Source organism: Mirounga angustirostris, unplaced genomic scaffold (assembly GCF_029215605.1).
Source record: "Mirounga angustirostris isolate CCGP_5_RB_7025 unplaced genomic scaffold, mMirAng1.0.hap1 SCAF_4, whole genome shotgun sequence".
In the NCBI taxonomy this organism is placed as follows: Eukaryota; Metazoa; Chordata; class Mammalia; order Carnivora; family Phocidae; genus Mirounga; species Mirounga angustirostris.
This window is the reverse complement of record NW_026991712.1, coordinates 14619271-14635654: the sequence shown is the minus strand read 5'-3', so window position 1 is coordinate 14635654 and position 16384 is coordinate 14619271. Positions and strand designations below refer to the sequence as shown.

At 46.4% G+C, this 16384-nt stretch overlaps 1 protein-coding gene across 1 annotated transcript; it reads left to right on the top strand.

The window, feature by feature from the left end:
• Nucleotides 1-1625: 1625 nt before the first annotated feature.
• On the top strand, nt 1626-2566 carry LOC135364063 (small ribosomal subunit protein uS5-like). The gene has a single exon (XM_064587886.1). It carries the CDS (start codon nt 1644-1646, stop codon nt 2514-2516), a length of 873 nt encoding a protein of 290 aa, XP_064443956.1. The 5' UTR covers nt 1626-1643; the 3' UTR covers nt 2517-2566.
• The last annotated feature ends 13818 nt before the right edge of the window (nt 2567-16384 follow it).

Here is a 16384-nt window from a genome sequence, read left to right as displayed (position 1 = left end):
CATGGAGGCTAAAGAGCATCGTACTGAAGAATGAATGGGTCAACCAGGAAATTAAAGAAGAATTAAAAAAATACATGGAAACCAATGAAAATGAAAACACAACTATTCAAAATCTTTGGGATGCAGCAAAGGCAGTCCTAAGAGGAAAGTATATAGCAATACAAGCCTTTCTCAAGAAACAAGAAAGGTCTCAAGTACACAACCTAACCAAAAGACAACCGACAGAATGGGAGAAGATATTTGCAAATGGCATATCAGATAAAGGGCTAGTATCCAAAATCTATAAAGAACTCATCAAACTCAACACCCAAAGAACAAAGAGTCCAATCAAGAAATGGGCAGAAGACATGAACAGACATTTTTCCAAAGAAGACATCCAAATGGCCAACAGACACATGAAAAAGTGCTCAATATCGCTCGGCATCAGGGAAATCCAAATCAAAACCTCAATGAGATACCACCTCACACCAGTCAGAATGGCTAAAATTAACAAGTCAGGAAACGACAGATGTTGGTGGGGATTCGGAGAAAGGGGAACCCTCCTACACTGTTGGTGGGAATGCAAGCTGGTGCAGCCACTCTGGAAAACTGTATGGAGCTTCCTCAAAAAGTTGAAAATAGAGCTACCCTATGATCCAGCAATTGCACTACTGGGTATTTACCCCAAAGATACAAAAGTAGGGATCCGAAAGGGTACGTGCACCCCGATGTTTATAGCAGCAATGTCCACAATAGCCAAACTGTGGAAAGAGCCAAGATGTCCATCAACAGATGACTGGATAAAGAAGATGTGGTATATATATATACAATGGAATATTATGCAGCCATCAAAAGGAATGAGATCTTGCCATTTGCAACGATGTGGATGGAACTGGAGGGTATTATGTTGAGCGAAATAAGTCAAACAGAGAAAGACATGTATCATATGATCTCACTGATATGAGGAATTCTCAATCTCAGGAAACAAACTGAGGGTTGCTGGAGTGGTGGGGGGTGGGAGGGATGGGGTGACTGGGTGATAGACACTGGGGAGGGTATGTGCTCTGGTAAGCGCTGTGAATTGTGCAAGACTGTTGAATCTCAGATCTGTACCTCTGAAACAAATAATGCAATATATGTTAAAAAAAAAAAAAAGAAGAAGAATGTAATGGGAGGGGAAGAATGAAGCAGGGGAAATCGGAAGGGTAGACGAACCATGAGAGACGATGGACTCTGAAAAACAAACTGAGGGTTCTAGAGGGGAGGGGGGTGGGAGGATGGGTTAGCCTGGTGGTGGGTATTGAGGCGGGCACATTCTGCATGGAGCACTGGGTGTTATGCACGAACAATGAATCATGGAACACTTCATCTAAAACTAATGATGGAATGTATGGGGATTAACATAAGAATAAAAAAAATTAAAAAAAAAAGAACATTTTACTTTAGAAGAAAATATTGAAAAAATATGAATAAAATAATATAATTGGGATTTGTCTCAAAATAATTGGGGAAAGGACTGCATGGGGATACAGGTACAAAGGTTTGGTTGTAAATGGAGTTGGGTGCTGGGTATAAGGCGGTTTATTAAGCTGCTCTCCCAAATTTGTATATGTTTGAAAATTTTCATAAAAAAAGAGTTTGCTTCTTCTCCGAGAGAACACCAAATGGCGGATGACGCCGGTGCTGCGGGAGGGCCGGGGGGCCCTGGAATGGGAGGCTGCGGTGGCTTCCGCGGAGGCTTCGGCAGGGGCATCCCGGGCGGCAGTCGTGGCCGTGGTCGGGGCCGGGGTCGAGGCCGTGGAGTTCGCGGAGGCAAGGCCGAGGACAAGGAGTGGGTCCCCGTCACCAAGCTGGGCCGCCTGGTCAAGGACATGAAGATCAAGTCCCTAGAGGAGATCTATCTCTTCTCTCTGCCTATCAAGGAATCTGAGATCATTGATTTCTTCCTGGGAGCATCCCTCAAGGACGAGGTTCTGAAGATCATGCCTGTGCAAAAGCAGACCCGTGCTGGCCAGAGGACCAGGTTCAAGGCGTTTGTTGCCATCGGAGATTACAATGGACACGTCGGCCTGGGTGTCAAGTGCTCCAGGGAGGTTGCCACTGCTATCCGTGGGGCCATCATCCTGGCCAAGCTTTCCATCGTCCCCGTGAGGCGAGGCTACTGGGGGAACAAGATCGGCAAGCCCCACACTGTCCCATGCAAGGTGACTGGCCGCTGTGGCTCTGTGCTGGTGCGTCTCATCCCCGCCCCCAGAGGCACTGGCATTGTTTCAGCCCCTGTGCCCAAGAAGCTACTGATGATGGCCGGTATTGATGACTGTTACACCTCGGCCAGAGGCTGCACTGCCACCCTGGGGAACTTTGCTAAGGCTACTTTTGATGCCATCTCCAAGACCTACAGCTATCTCACCCCTGACCTCTGGAAGGAGACGGTGTTCACCAAGTCTCCATATCAGGAATTCACTGACCATCTTGTGAAGACCCACACCAGAGTTTCTGTGCAGAGGACCCAGGCTCCAGCTGTGGCCACCACCTAGTTTTATACAAGAAAAATAAAGTGAACTAAAGCTTGTTAAAAAAAAAAAAAGAGTTTGTAGTACGGGGCCCTTGGGTGACTCAATTGGTTAAGCATCTGTTTTCAGCTCCAGGTCATGATCTCAGTGTCCTGGGATCAAGCCCCGAGTCAGGCTCTCTGCTCAGCAGGGAGTTTGCTTCTCCCTCTCCCTCTGCCCTTCCCCCAAGTTTATGCGCTCTCTTTCAAGAGAATAAATAAAATCTTTAAAAAAATAAAAAATAATATAAAGTTTGTAAAGCGTCATCCAGAATGAGGATAGCACCTGTGGTGTGTTTGAAGACTAAGAGACAAGCAACCCAAAATTGCTGGGCTCAAAGCAGGAGGGCAGATTTTCAAGACAGTAGGAAAGTAATGGTCATTCTATATAGTAATAAAAATGAGTAACAATGAATGAAAATAAAAATGGAGAAATAAATAAAAGTAAATAAATAAAATTAAAAAAAAAACCAGAAACAGGTAATAACATGAATGACCCTCACAAACGGGATAGTGAGCCAGACACCAAATGGTACATACAATATGATTTCATTTAGGTGGAGCTCAAAAAAGTCCTAATTAATCTATATTCTTTTGGAATGTATATAAAAGTGGTATTTCCTACGTGTTCACTATACAGTAATTATTTAAACTGTACATTTTCTATACCCTTTAAACTATACAACATACCTTTCAATTTTAAAAAGAGGTTTAAAGGAAAAAAGCGCAATGATCTATGAGCAACATCTGGGAAGGAGGAAGGCTCAGCCTCCCACGGATTAGGCTCAAGCTAATCCTCAGATACTGTGCAGAGGTGAAGGAGGGGGGCTGCCTCTCGCACCGAGGGCCACAGAGTGACAGAGTAAGCAGCATCCCACAGAAGAGCGGGTGGGGACGTTCTGTGAAATACGGCAATGTGGAGAAGTATGTACCCTTACAGTGATGAATCCAGAGGAAGTGACCTTAGTCCAGGACGACTGAATGGGTTTTTGTCCGGGATTTCAGAAAGGATGGGACAGAGGGAGTTGAGTCTACGCCAACAGGCCTCAAAATTCTGAATGGAACTCAGTGTCCAAACTGGCATAGGACTCAGGTTCTGCTGGGTCCCATTTCTACCAGCAACTCCATCCTGCTCAGGGGAGTGAGCTACCAGCCCATGCTGAGGCCACGGTGTCTGTGGGACTTGATGGGCACCAGTCTACCCCCATCGGTTTTCATCTTTTTCCTCTATTCGTTATAAGACCGTGTCTGCCATGAGCACTGTATCTCCAGAGCCCAGCACAGTACCTGGGAAGCTGTGATGCTCAACCCTTGCTGAATGAACGAAAGAATGAATGAAGAATTCCTATTTCATATTTGTGGAAGCTAACCTAGAAGAGCTACAGAAAGGACCTGGAGCCAGCAATGGGACAGATGCAACATTAATATGCAACATTCATTACTCAAAACCGTTTTCCATGACCAGCCTGATCTTTCACTGATCTTCACTCCACAAGCTCTTCCGCATTTTTGCAGAACCCAGATTTGGGTAACTGGGGTTAAGACATTGTGAGGAAGGGAGTGAAAAGCAGGCTCTCTTTCCTTTGGTAAGTGGTCATGCTACATTTTTTTTTTCAAGTACAGCACTGTTTTGAGATAATTCCTAAGAGCTCCGTGTGGAAGGAGAGTGAATGGTTATTTAAGGTAGTTGTAGAGCTGCCAAGAGGGTGTGAAGGAACAGCCACAGATCAAACCAGGTTGGAAGCCCGCAGAAACAGATCAATGAAGGAGCCTGGGCTGCCTTACATCTCAGACAGCTGGAGTGGTACAGAAAGACAGAGTGAGCTTCCAGGCAGGAAAGATTAGAAAGGGAGCGGGAGGGGAGGCATGTGAGGGACAGCCAGCACGGTGATAGGAGCTTGTTCCCATGACTAGTAGTGAGCACCCACAGCCCGCACGGGGGCATGCCTGCTGCCAGGGCCTCCTGACCAGTGTCCTTGCCTCTGGCTTCTCCCTGATCCAGCCAATACTCCCCACCCTGCCGCAGGCTAGCATCAAAGTCAAGTGACCTGTGTTCTCCTCCAAGCTTTAGAGGAATGCTGTCCAGTGGAAACACAATGCAAGCCACATATGTTATTTTACATTTTCTAATAGCCACACGAACAAAGCAAAACAGAAACAAGTGATACTCTTTTTGATAATACATTTGTTTTAACCAAATGTATCCAAAGTATTTTCATTTCCACATGCAATCAACATAAGAGATATCAATCACATATTTATGTTCATACTGATCAATGAAAACCTCTGTGTGTATTTACATCAACAGCGCACTCGGTCAGACTGGCCCTATTTCAAGTGCCTTATGGGCAAATGAGTTGAGTGGTTACTGCATAGGACAAGGTAGGGCTACTGTGTGACCCTGAGCATGTCACTTTACCTCTCTGAGCCTCAGTTATTTTCCTCTATAAAGTGAGGGTTAGGCTTAGAGGATTTTTGTTTTAATATTTTATTTATTTATTTATTTATTTATTTATTTATTTATTTATTTATTTATTTATTTGAAAGAGAGAGAGAGAGCACAAGCAGGGCAAGGGGGAGGAGCAGAAGGAGAGGGAGAAGCAGACTCCGCACCCAGGCAGAACCCAATGTGGGGCTAGATCTCAAGACCCTGAGATCATGACCTGAGACAAAATCAAGAGTCGGATGCTTAACCCACTGAGCCACCCAGGCGTCCCCAGGCACCCCAAGGCTTAGAGGATCTTTAAGCTACCTTTAATATATTATGGATATATATTCTGGCAAAGTAAAGCTCCATTTCATAGCAAGACGTCCACCTCCCACAATGGCCAGCTGGTTTAAAGATGGGCAGCAGAGGCTGATAATCCCAAAAAGCGACACAGATCTATTTGGATGACAAGGGAGTAGTCACAGGGGACAGTCCCTGCAACATGGCCATTTCCTCACTATCAACCAGCATGCCATAAATGCGAATCTGGTGCTAGAAATGTCAAGTTTATGACTGCACATCCCAAAGGGTTCTTTTGTGGTGTTCTCCATCTGTAGAGATAAGAAGAGGGACATTAACATACACAGACCACCCAACTGCCAGAAACAATGTGGGCATCAAAGGCAGAACTTTTATAAGCGGGAAACCTCAAGACCTCAACAGTCCAATTGGTTGCATAAGTTCCTTAAGGGAATTTAACTAGTACTTTCTCCTGCAATGTACATGCTAGGGGTCACACATCTGCTGCCCTGGTGGCAAAGGGGAGAGATCTACCTTCTAGCAAAACTATTCCCCATAAGATTTTCTCCACCGCCAAATTCTGCAGAGACAAATGCATGTCAGAGTCATGCAGTCAGCTTCTTATGGAATTCTCTGAAAGCTGTCCACGTTAGACAGAATCCTGCTTCATCTGTACTCTGACTCCAGCTAACCTACCTGAGCATATCATCCCCCACCCTCTCACCTGCCTGCCTTGAAACCTGCTCCCTGCTTGCAGTCACACACAAGAGCAGCACTGACTTGAATGCTCCGCTGTCATTCTCCACATCGCAGAACGCTCTCAGTATTCAATTCCCAGATCGCATGGGATCTGTGCGAAGCCTGTTCTCAGTCTATCAGGCAGAATAAGCAGTGACTTCTATTTGTATGAGGTCAGTGACATCGTCGTCCTCAGTGATGCATACCAAGCTCTCCGTGGCGTGGAAATGAACAGACCTGAGTTCAGATCCCGCCTCTGTCATTTACAAGCTTTGTGCCCTTGAGCAAGTTACTGAACTTCTTACAGATTCCTCATAAATAAGATGGGAACTGAGATAACTACCTAACAACACTGCCAGGTTGTTTTAGTTCATCTTCACAGGATGCCACTTGATAGTGTTTGTTACAACTAATAGCATTGGAAGTACCAGATGTTTATGCATTAGCCCATTCGAAAGACATTTACTGAGCATCTCCTAAGCGAAGGCACTATTCTGGATTAAGAGGAGAAAGTCAGGTAAATAAATGACTCAGTCCCTGCCTGAGAGCAGCTTATTATCTCCATAAACAAAGCCTCGGTCTTTGATGCTCTCTGCTCTCCTTGTTCTCTCCTCCGGACGTCGCCAGTGAGTGCCTTTGGTAACTGGGCTCTGTTGGGATACCTGTCCTCTGACTGAAAACAGGAGACTGTTGGAAAGTAAACAAGCCAGAGCTATTTTCAGTAAGACAGGCCTTTGTGGGAGTCCACACAAACCCAACAACAGTTTAACACCATCTAAAAGATGCCCTGCCCTGCCTTCCTTACATCCACTGCCCATTTCAGAGACGGCTCTGCCCCACCCAAGAACTGGGAGCCACCGCAGAAAGTTAGCAGGGCCAGCAGCTGGTTGCAGGATGACTGTGACAAGCCCAGCTCCCCCATAGGTCCAGTTTTCCATTATCAGAAGGAGAGAGGGTGCATGAGTTCATTCTGACTTAGCCATGCCTGTCTCAGGAAGACCTAGATTTGGGAAGACAAAATTAGTTTCTTCTCCAGGAAAGGAGGTGTCCTGGAGAGCAGAGAGGCTATCCCTCCGGGGTGCAGGGTGGCCAGGGATACCCAGAGGGCTGCGATGGAGGAGGGCTCGGCAGGGACCGGGCCAGGGTCCAGGCCTGCGAGCAGAGAGGTCAGGGTGAAGCCAGTCCTGACAGCGAGGTGGATACAGAACCTCAGGCAGACGGCTCCGGGATTAGTAAATTCCTCCCTGACCTGAGGCTCAGGTCAGCAAAAGCCCTCCAGAACCCCTCTTGCTGTAGAGAGGGGACTCCTCCTGCGGCGCCAAGTGAGAACCGGCTTGGGAAGCCATAATACCTTCAGATGACAGGACCGGAAGGCATGCGTAGTGCTCAGAGCAGGTGGCTAATACGGCAAAGCAAACCCAAGGTTGCCAAGCAGAGTCCTGGGTTGTGGTGCAGAGGGGCTGCTTTCGGAAGTTGGGAATCCCCCGGGGCCTTCTCCTCCCAGGGGACTCTATCTGCCCCCTGGGAACTGGGTGACCGCTGCCCTCTGGTGCTTAAGTAAGCGGCCAATCTGGCCACAGTGCAAGACCAGGGGAGTGCTCCCCAAGCAAGTTACAGATTGGGATTGGGAGAGCTCAGTGATCCTTGCTACCTTCCTTATCGCTAAGAATTTTTCTCTTGTTGGGAAAGATATCTGGGTGCAAACATGGGCATTGAAGACAGAGAAGATGAGAGAGAGAGGGGCAGAGAGAAGAAATATCTGGAAGCTCTCATTCAAAACAAAACAAAACAAGTCATTTACACAAGGACACAAGCCTCCATTACCTGCAAAACTGCCCTAAACAGAATAATATGTGGTGACAGGTAGTGGCATTTATGCAGATTAATGGGTGACAGAAGTACCCACCGAGCATTCTGAGGACTGTGTCATTAAAAAGATAAGGACAAAATGCAGCCGCTTCTGCACAAACCCGGCGGAAATCCAAAACAGAATGAGAAGGGGAAGGGGTGAGTAAGAGTGGCCCACAGCACCTGCAGTTTCCTCTGCCAAGGTCACCCTGAGAACTCAGGGAGCTGCCACTCAACCGCACCTCTGGGGAGACAGGAAAGAGAGGTGACTGTGAGTTAGAAGTTCCGTGGGCACGTCTCAGACCTGCCCCTCAGGGGTGGTCTCAGAAAGTCTTTAACACCTTGTTTGCGAGATCGTGAAGTGTTCTCTCTCTTCTGGGTCTGGGTAATATGTCTCTACTTTTGCATTCTGCTGTACGTATATGATTCTCTCTTCCAAACCCTGAGATCCTCCTCAGGTAAGAGCTATGTTTTACTCAGCCTCAATTTCTTCCCCTGAGAGCCTACTTGGTACAGAATGGATGGGAGGAAGGAAGGAGGGAGAGAGGGAGGAGAAAGTCTGCTGAGAGAGGCAGCAGGGGATACTGCAAACAACTCTTTCTTTAAATTAAATCTGTGGGATCAGGTGCCCTGGGCTCTCAATTCAGACTGCACAGTGGTAATTCCTGGCCAGACTAGCTGTATGGTCTTTGACAAGTTTCTCATCCTCTGTGTGCCTCAGTTTCCTTGTGGATAAATGAGGGATTGTGATAGCATCCATTCCCTAGGGCTGTCACAAGCTCTAAATGACACAGTGTATATAAACAGCTAATTACAGTGCCTGGCACTTAGAGCTACACACCAAATATTAGCAATTATTGCCATGTAAAAAGAAGAAGTCATTAAAATAAAGCTGGTGTGGTTGAATCAAGTTGGGGGACACACAGCCCCATCTGCTCTGCCTTCCTCCCTGGTCCCACGGTGCTGGGGAGAGCCCTTGTGCTCCCTTTGGATATGAGAGATCTGTGGAAAGCAGTGAGCATCACCGTAGAAAGGACTCAAGCATGGAAATCAGACCTGGGTTCTAACCCCAGTCCTGATTTATTAGAAAGGAAAGTTACTGCACTTCCCTGAGTTGCAGTCCTCAGCTACAATTTAGGGATGAAATCTGCCCAGCTGACAGCATGAAATGAGAGAAAGTATGCAGGGCATTTAGAGCAGTTCCAGACACGTAGGGGCTCGAGGAATTCACCTCCCTCCATGCTAAACACTCCCTCTCTGGGTGCCCGGCAGTTCATTATTATTTTCCAAGTGAGCAAAGAAAGCCCCTTACTTACACAGCCACAGAGGAATTTGACAACATCCAGCCCCATTTGGACATGTGAAGTGGTCCTTTCCCATGCTTGATGGACAGCAGTAAGTACCCGGGGTCTCCTGCAGCCAGACCTGTCAGCCCACTGCCAACATTGGAGACAGATTGCAGCCCGATCGAACTGCCCCTTCCAGAGGCCACATCTTTAGCAGACAGCAAAAAAAGGAAAATAAAAGAAAAAAATGCAAATCAGGAAATAGGTGGCTCTTGAGATGACTTTATCAATTGTCAGACTAGGATGCTCCCAGACAGCTGGTAACTCTTGAGCAAATATGAAAAAAGGAAAAAAAACCCACAAATTCCCCCCAAAAGTTCCATAAGTGACTCAAGAATGACAGCTATCTCATTCCAAGTAAGATAGGAACCTGTTGCATAAAGGAAGAAAATTTCCAAACATATTGTGGCAGTGCAATTTTTGGCTCTAAGATGGAGGGAAGAAAAGAGCATTCCCTAGACAGGAAACCAAGGATTCCTGACTACTCTGTCCTCCCACTTTCTTCCTTCCTTCCAAAACCAGAGCTTGAAGCTAGATGTTAAAAAGGAAGGACAGAAATAGAGGAATCAAGGAAATGGAGAATATTATCTTTAATTCATTGATTCCTTCAACAGATTGTTTTCTTCCTTTTTGCTAATTAACTTTGTAACATGGAAAATTGTAACATGTATAAAAATAGAATAGCCCAATGAATTTATTAACCACTTTCAACAGTTATCCAGTCTTGTTCTAGCTCTTCTTCCACTCACTTCCCTGCCTCCTATATTATTTTTAAGGAAAACCTCAGACATCATATCATTTAATCCATAATATTTCACCCCAGCTGTATACTGAGCACCTTCTAGGCATGCTTAGCCTGGCCAGGCAAAAAGAGATAGGGAAGACTCCTTGCCCTCACAAAGCTCGAAGGGGGACGTGGGTCTTCTGAAGCATGCAAAGTTGAGGCATTTATTTGTATAACAAATGTTGTAGAATATGGCCAATGCCAAGCATGGTTCTCAATGCTTTATGATATTAATTTATTTAAATGTAGTCCTCCAAACCCCCCAGTGGGGTAAGTAACATCATCGTTCTCATTGTATCAATGAGAAAGCTGAGGCACAGAGAGGTTAAGTAATTTTGTCCAAGGTCATACAGCTAGTAAATGGTGGACCTGAGGTGCACACATTGCTTGGAAGGCACAGCAAAGGAAGCGGATCATTTTATCTGGGGCCACTGAGGAGTGAGTGGAAGTTCTCCATGTAGACATGAGAAGGGAAGAGCATGAACAAAGGTCCAAAAGGGCTCAACACACAGGAAGCAAGAGTTTTGGAATGGCTGGAAGTGGACCTAGAATGGCAGGTGAGGCCAGGCTAGGAAGGGGTTTTAGGTGCCATGCTGAACAGTGTGGACATGCCGTGGCCTCTGGACACCCAGCAGAGAGTAAGCCGGTGAATGATGAGATCAAATCATATTAGAAAGATAATTCTGGAAACCGCACAGAGGACCGAATGTAAGTAACAGAAGGCCTAGGCATGTCCAGGTAACCTGGGAGGTGATCAAGCCTGAACCAGAGCTGTGGAAGTGGGAATGGAATGAAAGATACAGAAATAGGAGTCAAGTGACATGATGATAATTGGGACTTCCATTTCTCAGAATGTTGGCAGAAGCCCAAAGCTCTGAACAATAAAGACCAAGTACTGCAAATTCTGAAATTGGTGCTGGACACATCAACAAAGAAGCTAGGAAGGGGCCAGATCCCTTCCTGAACCCTTTAGTCCATCCCCCAGCTCTACTCTCTGGATAAGAGCAGCCTAGAGATTTCTCCAGGAGAGATTTCTTTGCAGAACACTGTTGGCAATGTAGGGGAGGAGTGCTCTCCCCTCTCAAGCCAAGAGAGGGAACTCAGCGGCCTCTAGAATCAACAGGGGACCAGAGTAGTGGAGAAATTCTTGGGAGGACATGACAGTCCTCCCAAGAGTTGGGTGGGACAAAATAAGGTGGCTGACTTTTACTCTGGTCGGGGGATGCTGGTGGCAGTCACCAGCAGAGCCAGAATGCTGCAGCAGAAAAGGCCTGGAACTTCTGAGTTCACAGGCAAAGGCATCCTATGTGTGTCCATAGGTAGGAGACCCCCTTCCTGAGCCGCTGCCTCCCAGCAGGAAGGGGCCAGGCTTGTGTGGCAGGCAAGCAGCTGCAGCCTATCCTGAGAGATGGCGAGAGAGGGGCTACCAAGAGGCCCAGCGTGAGAGCTCTGAGCCCGACGTTGGCCCCTGCCTGGCATTGGCTAGTATCTGGGAACTCAGAGCATCCCCCCCATTCCCAGGAGTGATGCCAGTCTGGCTGTCGAGGCCTAAACTGACTGCCAACAACATGGTTTATGCCAAACACCTGCTTTCCTTCTGGGAGTCTGGAATTTTGGTATGTGCCGGGAAGAGGGATCTACGGACCAGCCCCCAGTACAAACTCTGGATGCGTGGTGTCCAGTGAGCTCGATGTCACAACTCCTCGCTGGAGAATTAAGCATGTCCTGTGTGACCCCACTGGCAAGGATCTTTGGAAGCTCACCCCCGGTTTCCCTGACTTAGCTCCATGTATCTTTCCCTTTGCCGATCTCGCTCTGTATACTTTTGCTGTAATAAATTATTGCTGTGAGTACTACTGTATGCTGAGTCTCTCGAGTCTTCCTAGTGATTCCCCTGACCTAGCTGTGCTGCCAAAGAACCCACCATTGCCCCCAAGAGAAGTGATGCCAGCATTTGGGTGCCTCCCAAACAAGAGGGCGCAGGTGTCAGATATGATAACACGGATCATGTAAAACCATTTTTAGATTTTAATTTCTCAGTTTTCTCCTTGAGCACATCTTGGGGAGAGCAGAAGCAGTGAGGGCTGTGTGGGAGGAGGGGAGAAAGGGCAAATGACAAAAAGAGAAGCAAATGAGCAAGTCGGATGAAAAGTGCACACCCCCTCCCACTTTGCAGAGTCTGACCTGAGGGGAGCGGTGGGGAGGAGAGTTGGCAGCGGGATGGGAGCTTGGAAGGGATGGGGTAGGAAAAAGTACTGAACTGAACTAGAGGTTAGGTTGTGATATTTTCAAACATAACCACAAGTAACTAGGAAGAGGTTAGAAGAGCCATGTGATCTGTCTAAAATGTTGCCAAGGATGGGAATGAAGATCCAGAGTGTGTCTGAGGACAATATGGGAGCAGAATCACTCTATTTCTGGATTGGATTCTACCAAGTCCAGACCATTCAATGGTACCAAAACCCACTTTCTAAACACAAGCAAGTGTCCCATAAAACCATACAAGTCATTCAGGTAAGCGTGTTCATCGACAGTTAAAAGAACATCGGCTTTGAATTCTAGCTCTGCTCTTTCTAGCTGTGTGGTTTTGAGGGAAGTTTCTTAACCTCTCTGATCCTCGATTTCTGTTTTCATAAAATTTGGACTTGGACGTCAACCTCACATATGGGTCACTAGGGGAAGAAACGAGAGAAGACATATCAAGTGCCTGGTAGCTTTGGGAGACTCAGCAATAGGTCCTTACCCCTAGTGGCCACCTGCCCTCTTCCACCTTCTTTGGAGTATTGTGAAATATTTGAAAGAGGAGTGACTTGGTGGGATTGTAGGTTTTTACGATCTTTATTTTGTTTGCAGGAGTGAGCATTTGCCCAAGTTTGCCGAATGTGTAGTTGGTGAAGCTGGGTTTCGGACCCAGAAGGCCTGATTCCTCTACTGCCTCTCACAAGTGAGTCCAGCACCAGCCCTGGGATGCTGTCTCCACCCCCGACTATGAACGTCGCTCACTGTCTCTTCCATCACATATCACTGGGCTATCATGTTGTTCAAAGGGGATTTGGCTGTGTTTCCTTCCCTACTGACACCACTCTGATGATGGATTGAATTTTATTTTTTCCATAAGAATAGACATCTCCACATCCTTCCAAAGTATATCCTCATCTGTGCCCTGGAAAGTGGAGAGATGTCTGACCTTCAAAGCATGCAAAATACTGGATTTAAATAAAGCAAGTAGACAAAGTTCTTCCTCAAGTGAAGGTAGCATTGCAAGCCACCCACCACAACTGGAGGATGTTTCCGGGAACCAGAGGACCCACAGGCCATCTATTCAGCTGTGAACTCAAGAGAGCCTGCTTCCTCTAGAAACTTCCAGCTGGTCCTTCTGCCAACAAGAGCTTAAAACACTCCTAGCGCACAGTTCTTGGGTTTCCCACTTATCTTTTCCACTGCATATTTAGTCTTGATGGGAGAGAGAATGCAAAAGCAGTAGAAACATGCACCTTTCACAAATATGTTTTAAGCAAACTTTAGGCCTTTCTGACTTTCATTTTTCTTTTCTGAGAATAAGGAAGATAGACTAGATCAGTGATTCTCAACCTTGCTGCAACTGGGATCGTCTGGGAGCTTTTTAAAAATACAAATGCCCGGGCCCTCTCCTCACCAATTAAATCAGAATGTCCAGAGGTGGGGCCGGGGTATGGGTGTTCTCCAGACACCCCAGGTAATTCTGATTGGAAGTTCCCACTAGGCTACATGATGCTTGTTATTGTCACCTCTAATATTCCTTTGATGATCCCTTGAATAAAGTGTGGCCATAAAGCAGTGGGATGGCTTCCCACACCTCTCATGAAAAGCCATCTGAATGCCAATCTTTCTCTTTGTGTAGTTGATGGAATCCAGGGCAGCCTGTGACAGACCAACCCGTGGTTTTAGAAACTTTCTAGTGCTACACATCTGGGAGGTAATGATGAAATCTTAGACCAGAGGAGTGACAATGTTAAATTCTTATGGGGCCAGGCAAGGAATATAAATGTGTGACTGAGGCCAGGTATAACAATAGGGAGGGGTGGGGTCTGTGGAGCTAAACAGGTGTGCCCTGCCTACAGGCATTCAAACAAGCTCCTTCTCTCCTTCCCTCTCTCCCTTCCTTCCTTCTTACTCTCCTCCCTTCCCTTCCCTTCCCTTCCCTTCCCTTCCTTTCCCTTCCCTTCCCTTCCTTTCCCTTCCCTTCCCTTCTCTCCCCCCGCTTCTTTTCTATTTTCTTCCCTTCCTTACTTTGTTTCTTAAATATCACCTTGGCAGAATGAGAGATTAACCTGTGTGCTTACTTCACCTGTGGGTCACCTGTTTGAGACCCCTATTCAAGACATTCTGATACATTAGAAAAATAAGTAATAAAAATATCCTAAAAGCTGCTGCCTCATTACTAGACCTCCCAAAAGACACCACGCCTTCTACATTCCACATTGCAGTAGACAATGACATTGAGAGAGAGACAATAGGACCTATTGCCAAATGCTGCTCCAGACCTACCCAACCTCCCTTTCTTCACGCATCTCCCTGATTCTACAGATTTGGTTCCTTAATCTTCAATCAGATATCTGCTTCCTGTTCTTTGGTTTCTGTGCACCATTCTGGTTTCCCTCTTGGCCTTACTGCACCTTCTTCCCACATGCAGTTCTGAGCAGAAGCTCCTCTCATGAAAACATACCCTACAGCTTCAGGGACAAGAGCCTCTCCAGTCCCCCAACCCTGGAGGCCCTCCCAACCAGCTGTCTCCTAACTCAGGGTTTCTCAGCCTTGGCATTATTGACATTTGGGGCCAGATAATTCTTTTGTGGGGAGCTACCCTATGCCTTGTAGGATGGTTAGCAACATCTCTGACTCCTACCCACTAGATGCCAGCAGCAAACCCCTCCCACAATAGTGACAATCAAAAATGTCCCCAGACATTTCCAAGTGTCCCCTGAAGAGTGGAGACCCACTGCTCTAAGTGCACACAGTGTCCTGGTGCCTGCAAGGAAACTGGTACAGTAAGCTCCATCAGTCTGGGACATAGCCAGCATAATATCCAAGCTTCCAAAAGAAAGGCCCCAGCTGAAAAGGGAACAAGCTTCAGTATGATCAGCTGTGTCAGTTCTATTTAATTGTAAATTTGGACAGGCTCTGCTGAGTGAAGTACAGAATGTTTTTCGCCTTGGGCACTGATATTGTATTAGAATAAAAGCAACCTGAGAGGCATTTGTGTTTGTGGAAAGTGCGTGCATGGGCAAATCTCTGCTCATCAGATTGTTTTGAATTAATGTGGAAGCTATAAATAAAGTGTTCTCTCTTTTGGGGGCTGGCTTTGATCTATTGTTATCCCTTCCTTTTTAGAATCCTTTAAAGGCAATTTTCATTCAGATTCTTCATCAGTGAAGCAAGCCGACTCCGATAATTCAACTCAAAAGCCTCCCTCGCTTTCTGCACACAAGCCCCATGTCAATCAGCCAGGCAGCCCTCTCCCCTAGATGGCTGTCCCCCTAATGCCCTGGAGAATGGAGGGTGGATAGGCTAGGTTGAGATAACTCGGACAGGCGTGTAATGTGAAGAGAACAAGTTTGACTGACATTTTCTTCTTGTGTTAAGGTTATTGAATAATTATGGGAGAATTATTGCAGTCACAATTCTCATGTGCCCTGGAAGAAGGGGCACAAAAGAGATGATTGGGGTGAGGGGCACAATTCAGAATCTTTGTGCCTGGTTGAGTCATTAATGAGTGAATCTTCTGAAGCAGCCAGCATTTCTGCAGCTGCTGAAATCCACATGTGAAAGATGACATGAGCTTCCATTGTCACAAGGCAGCCCTGAGTCCACAGCAATCGAGCATTAGTGTACTAGAAAGGTATGGGAGGAGTGTGGTAGGGAGAAGAGAATGACCCCTCCTCTGAAATAGTCCTAGGCCTGCCTCTTACTTGCTTTGTAGTGTGAATGCCTCTGAGACTCCAGTTCCCTTGTATTTAAAATAAGGGCAATCCTATTGCCTTCATAAAGCCATCAAAAGTTTTAGAAATCTACTATGGCAAGTGCCTGGCAGAATATCGGGTCCATGGGAGGTGCTCCCCATCATCATCAACATCATCATCATTCTCTTCCTCCTCATTGTCATCATCACTGTCATCACCGTCATCATCATGACTGTCACTATCATTTCATAGAGAGATGAATGGGTTGGTGGATATGTGCTATATTCTTCTCCTTTTTGGCAATGAGGACTCTAGGTTATTCTTTCCATGGGCAGGGGGAGAGAACTTTTCTCAGTTTCTTATTTCTAGATAAAAGTGGAAAATTCCCCAGACATCTGGTCACTGTAGACTTTCCATAACCAAGTGGATAATAGGAACATTCACAAAGACTTAGTTCAAAGGTCCAGATGG

Excerpts from the sequence above, each read along its gene's own strand:
- LOC135364063 (XM_064587886.1), top strand. The coding sequence starts at position 1,644 with ATGGCGGATGACGCCGGTGCTGCGGGAGGGCCGGGGGGCCCTGGAATG.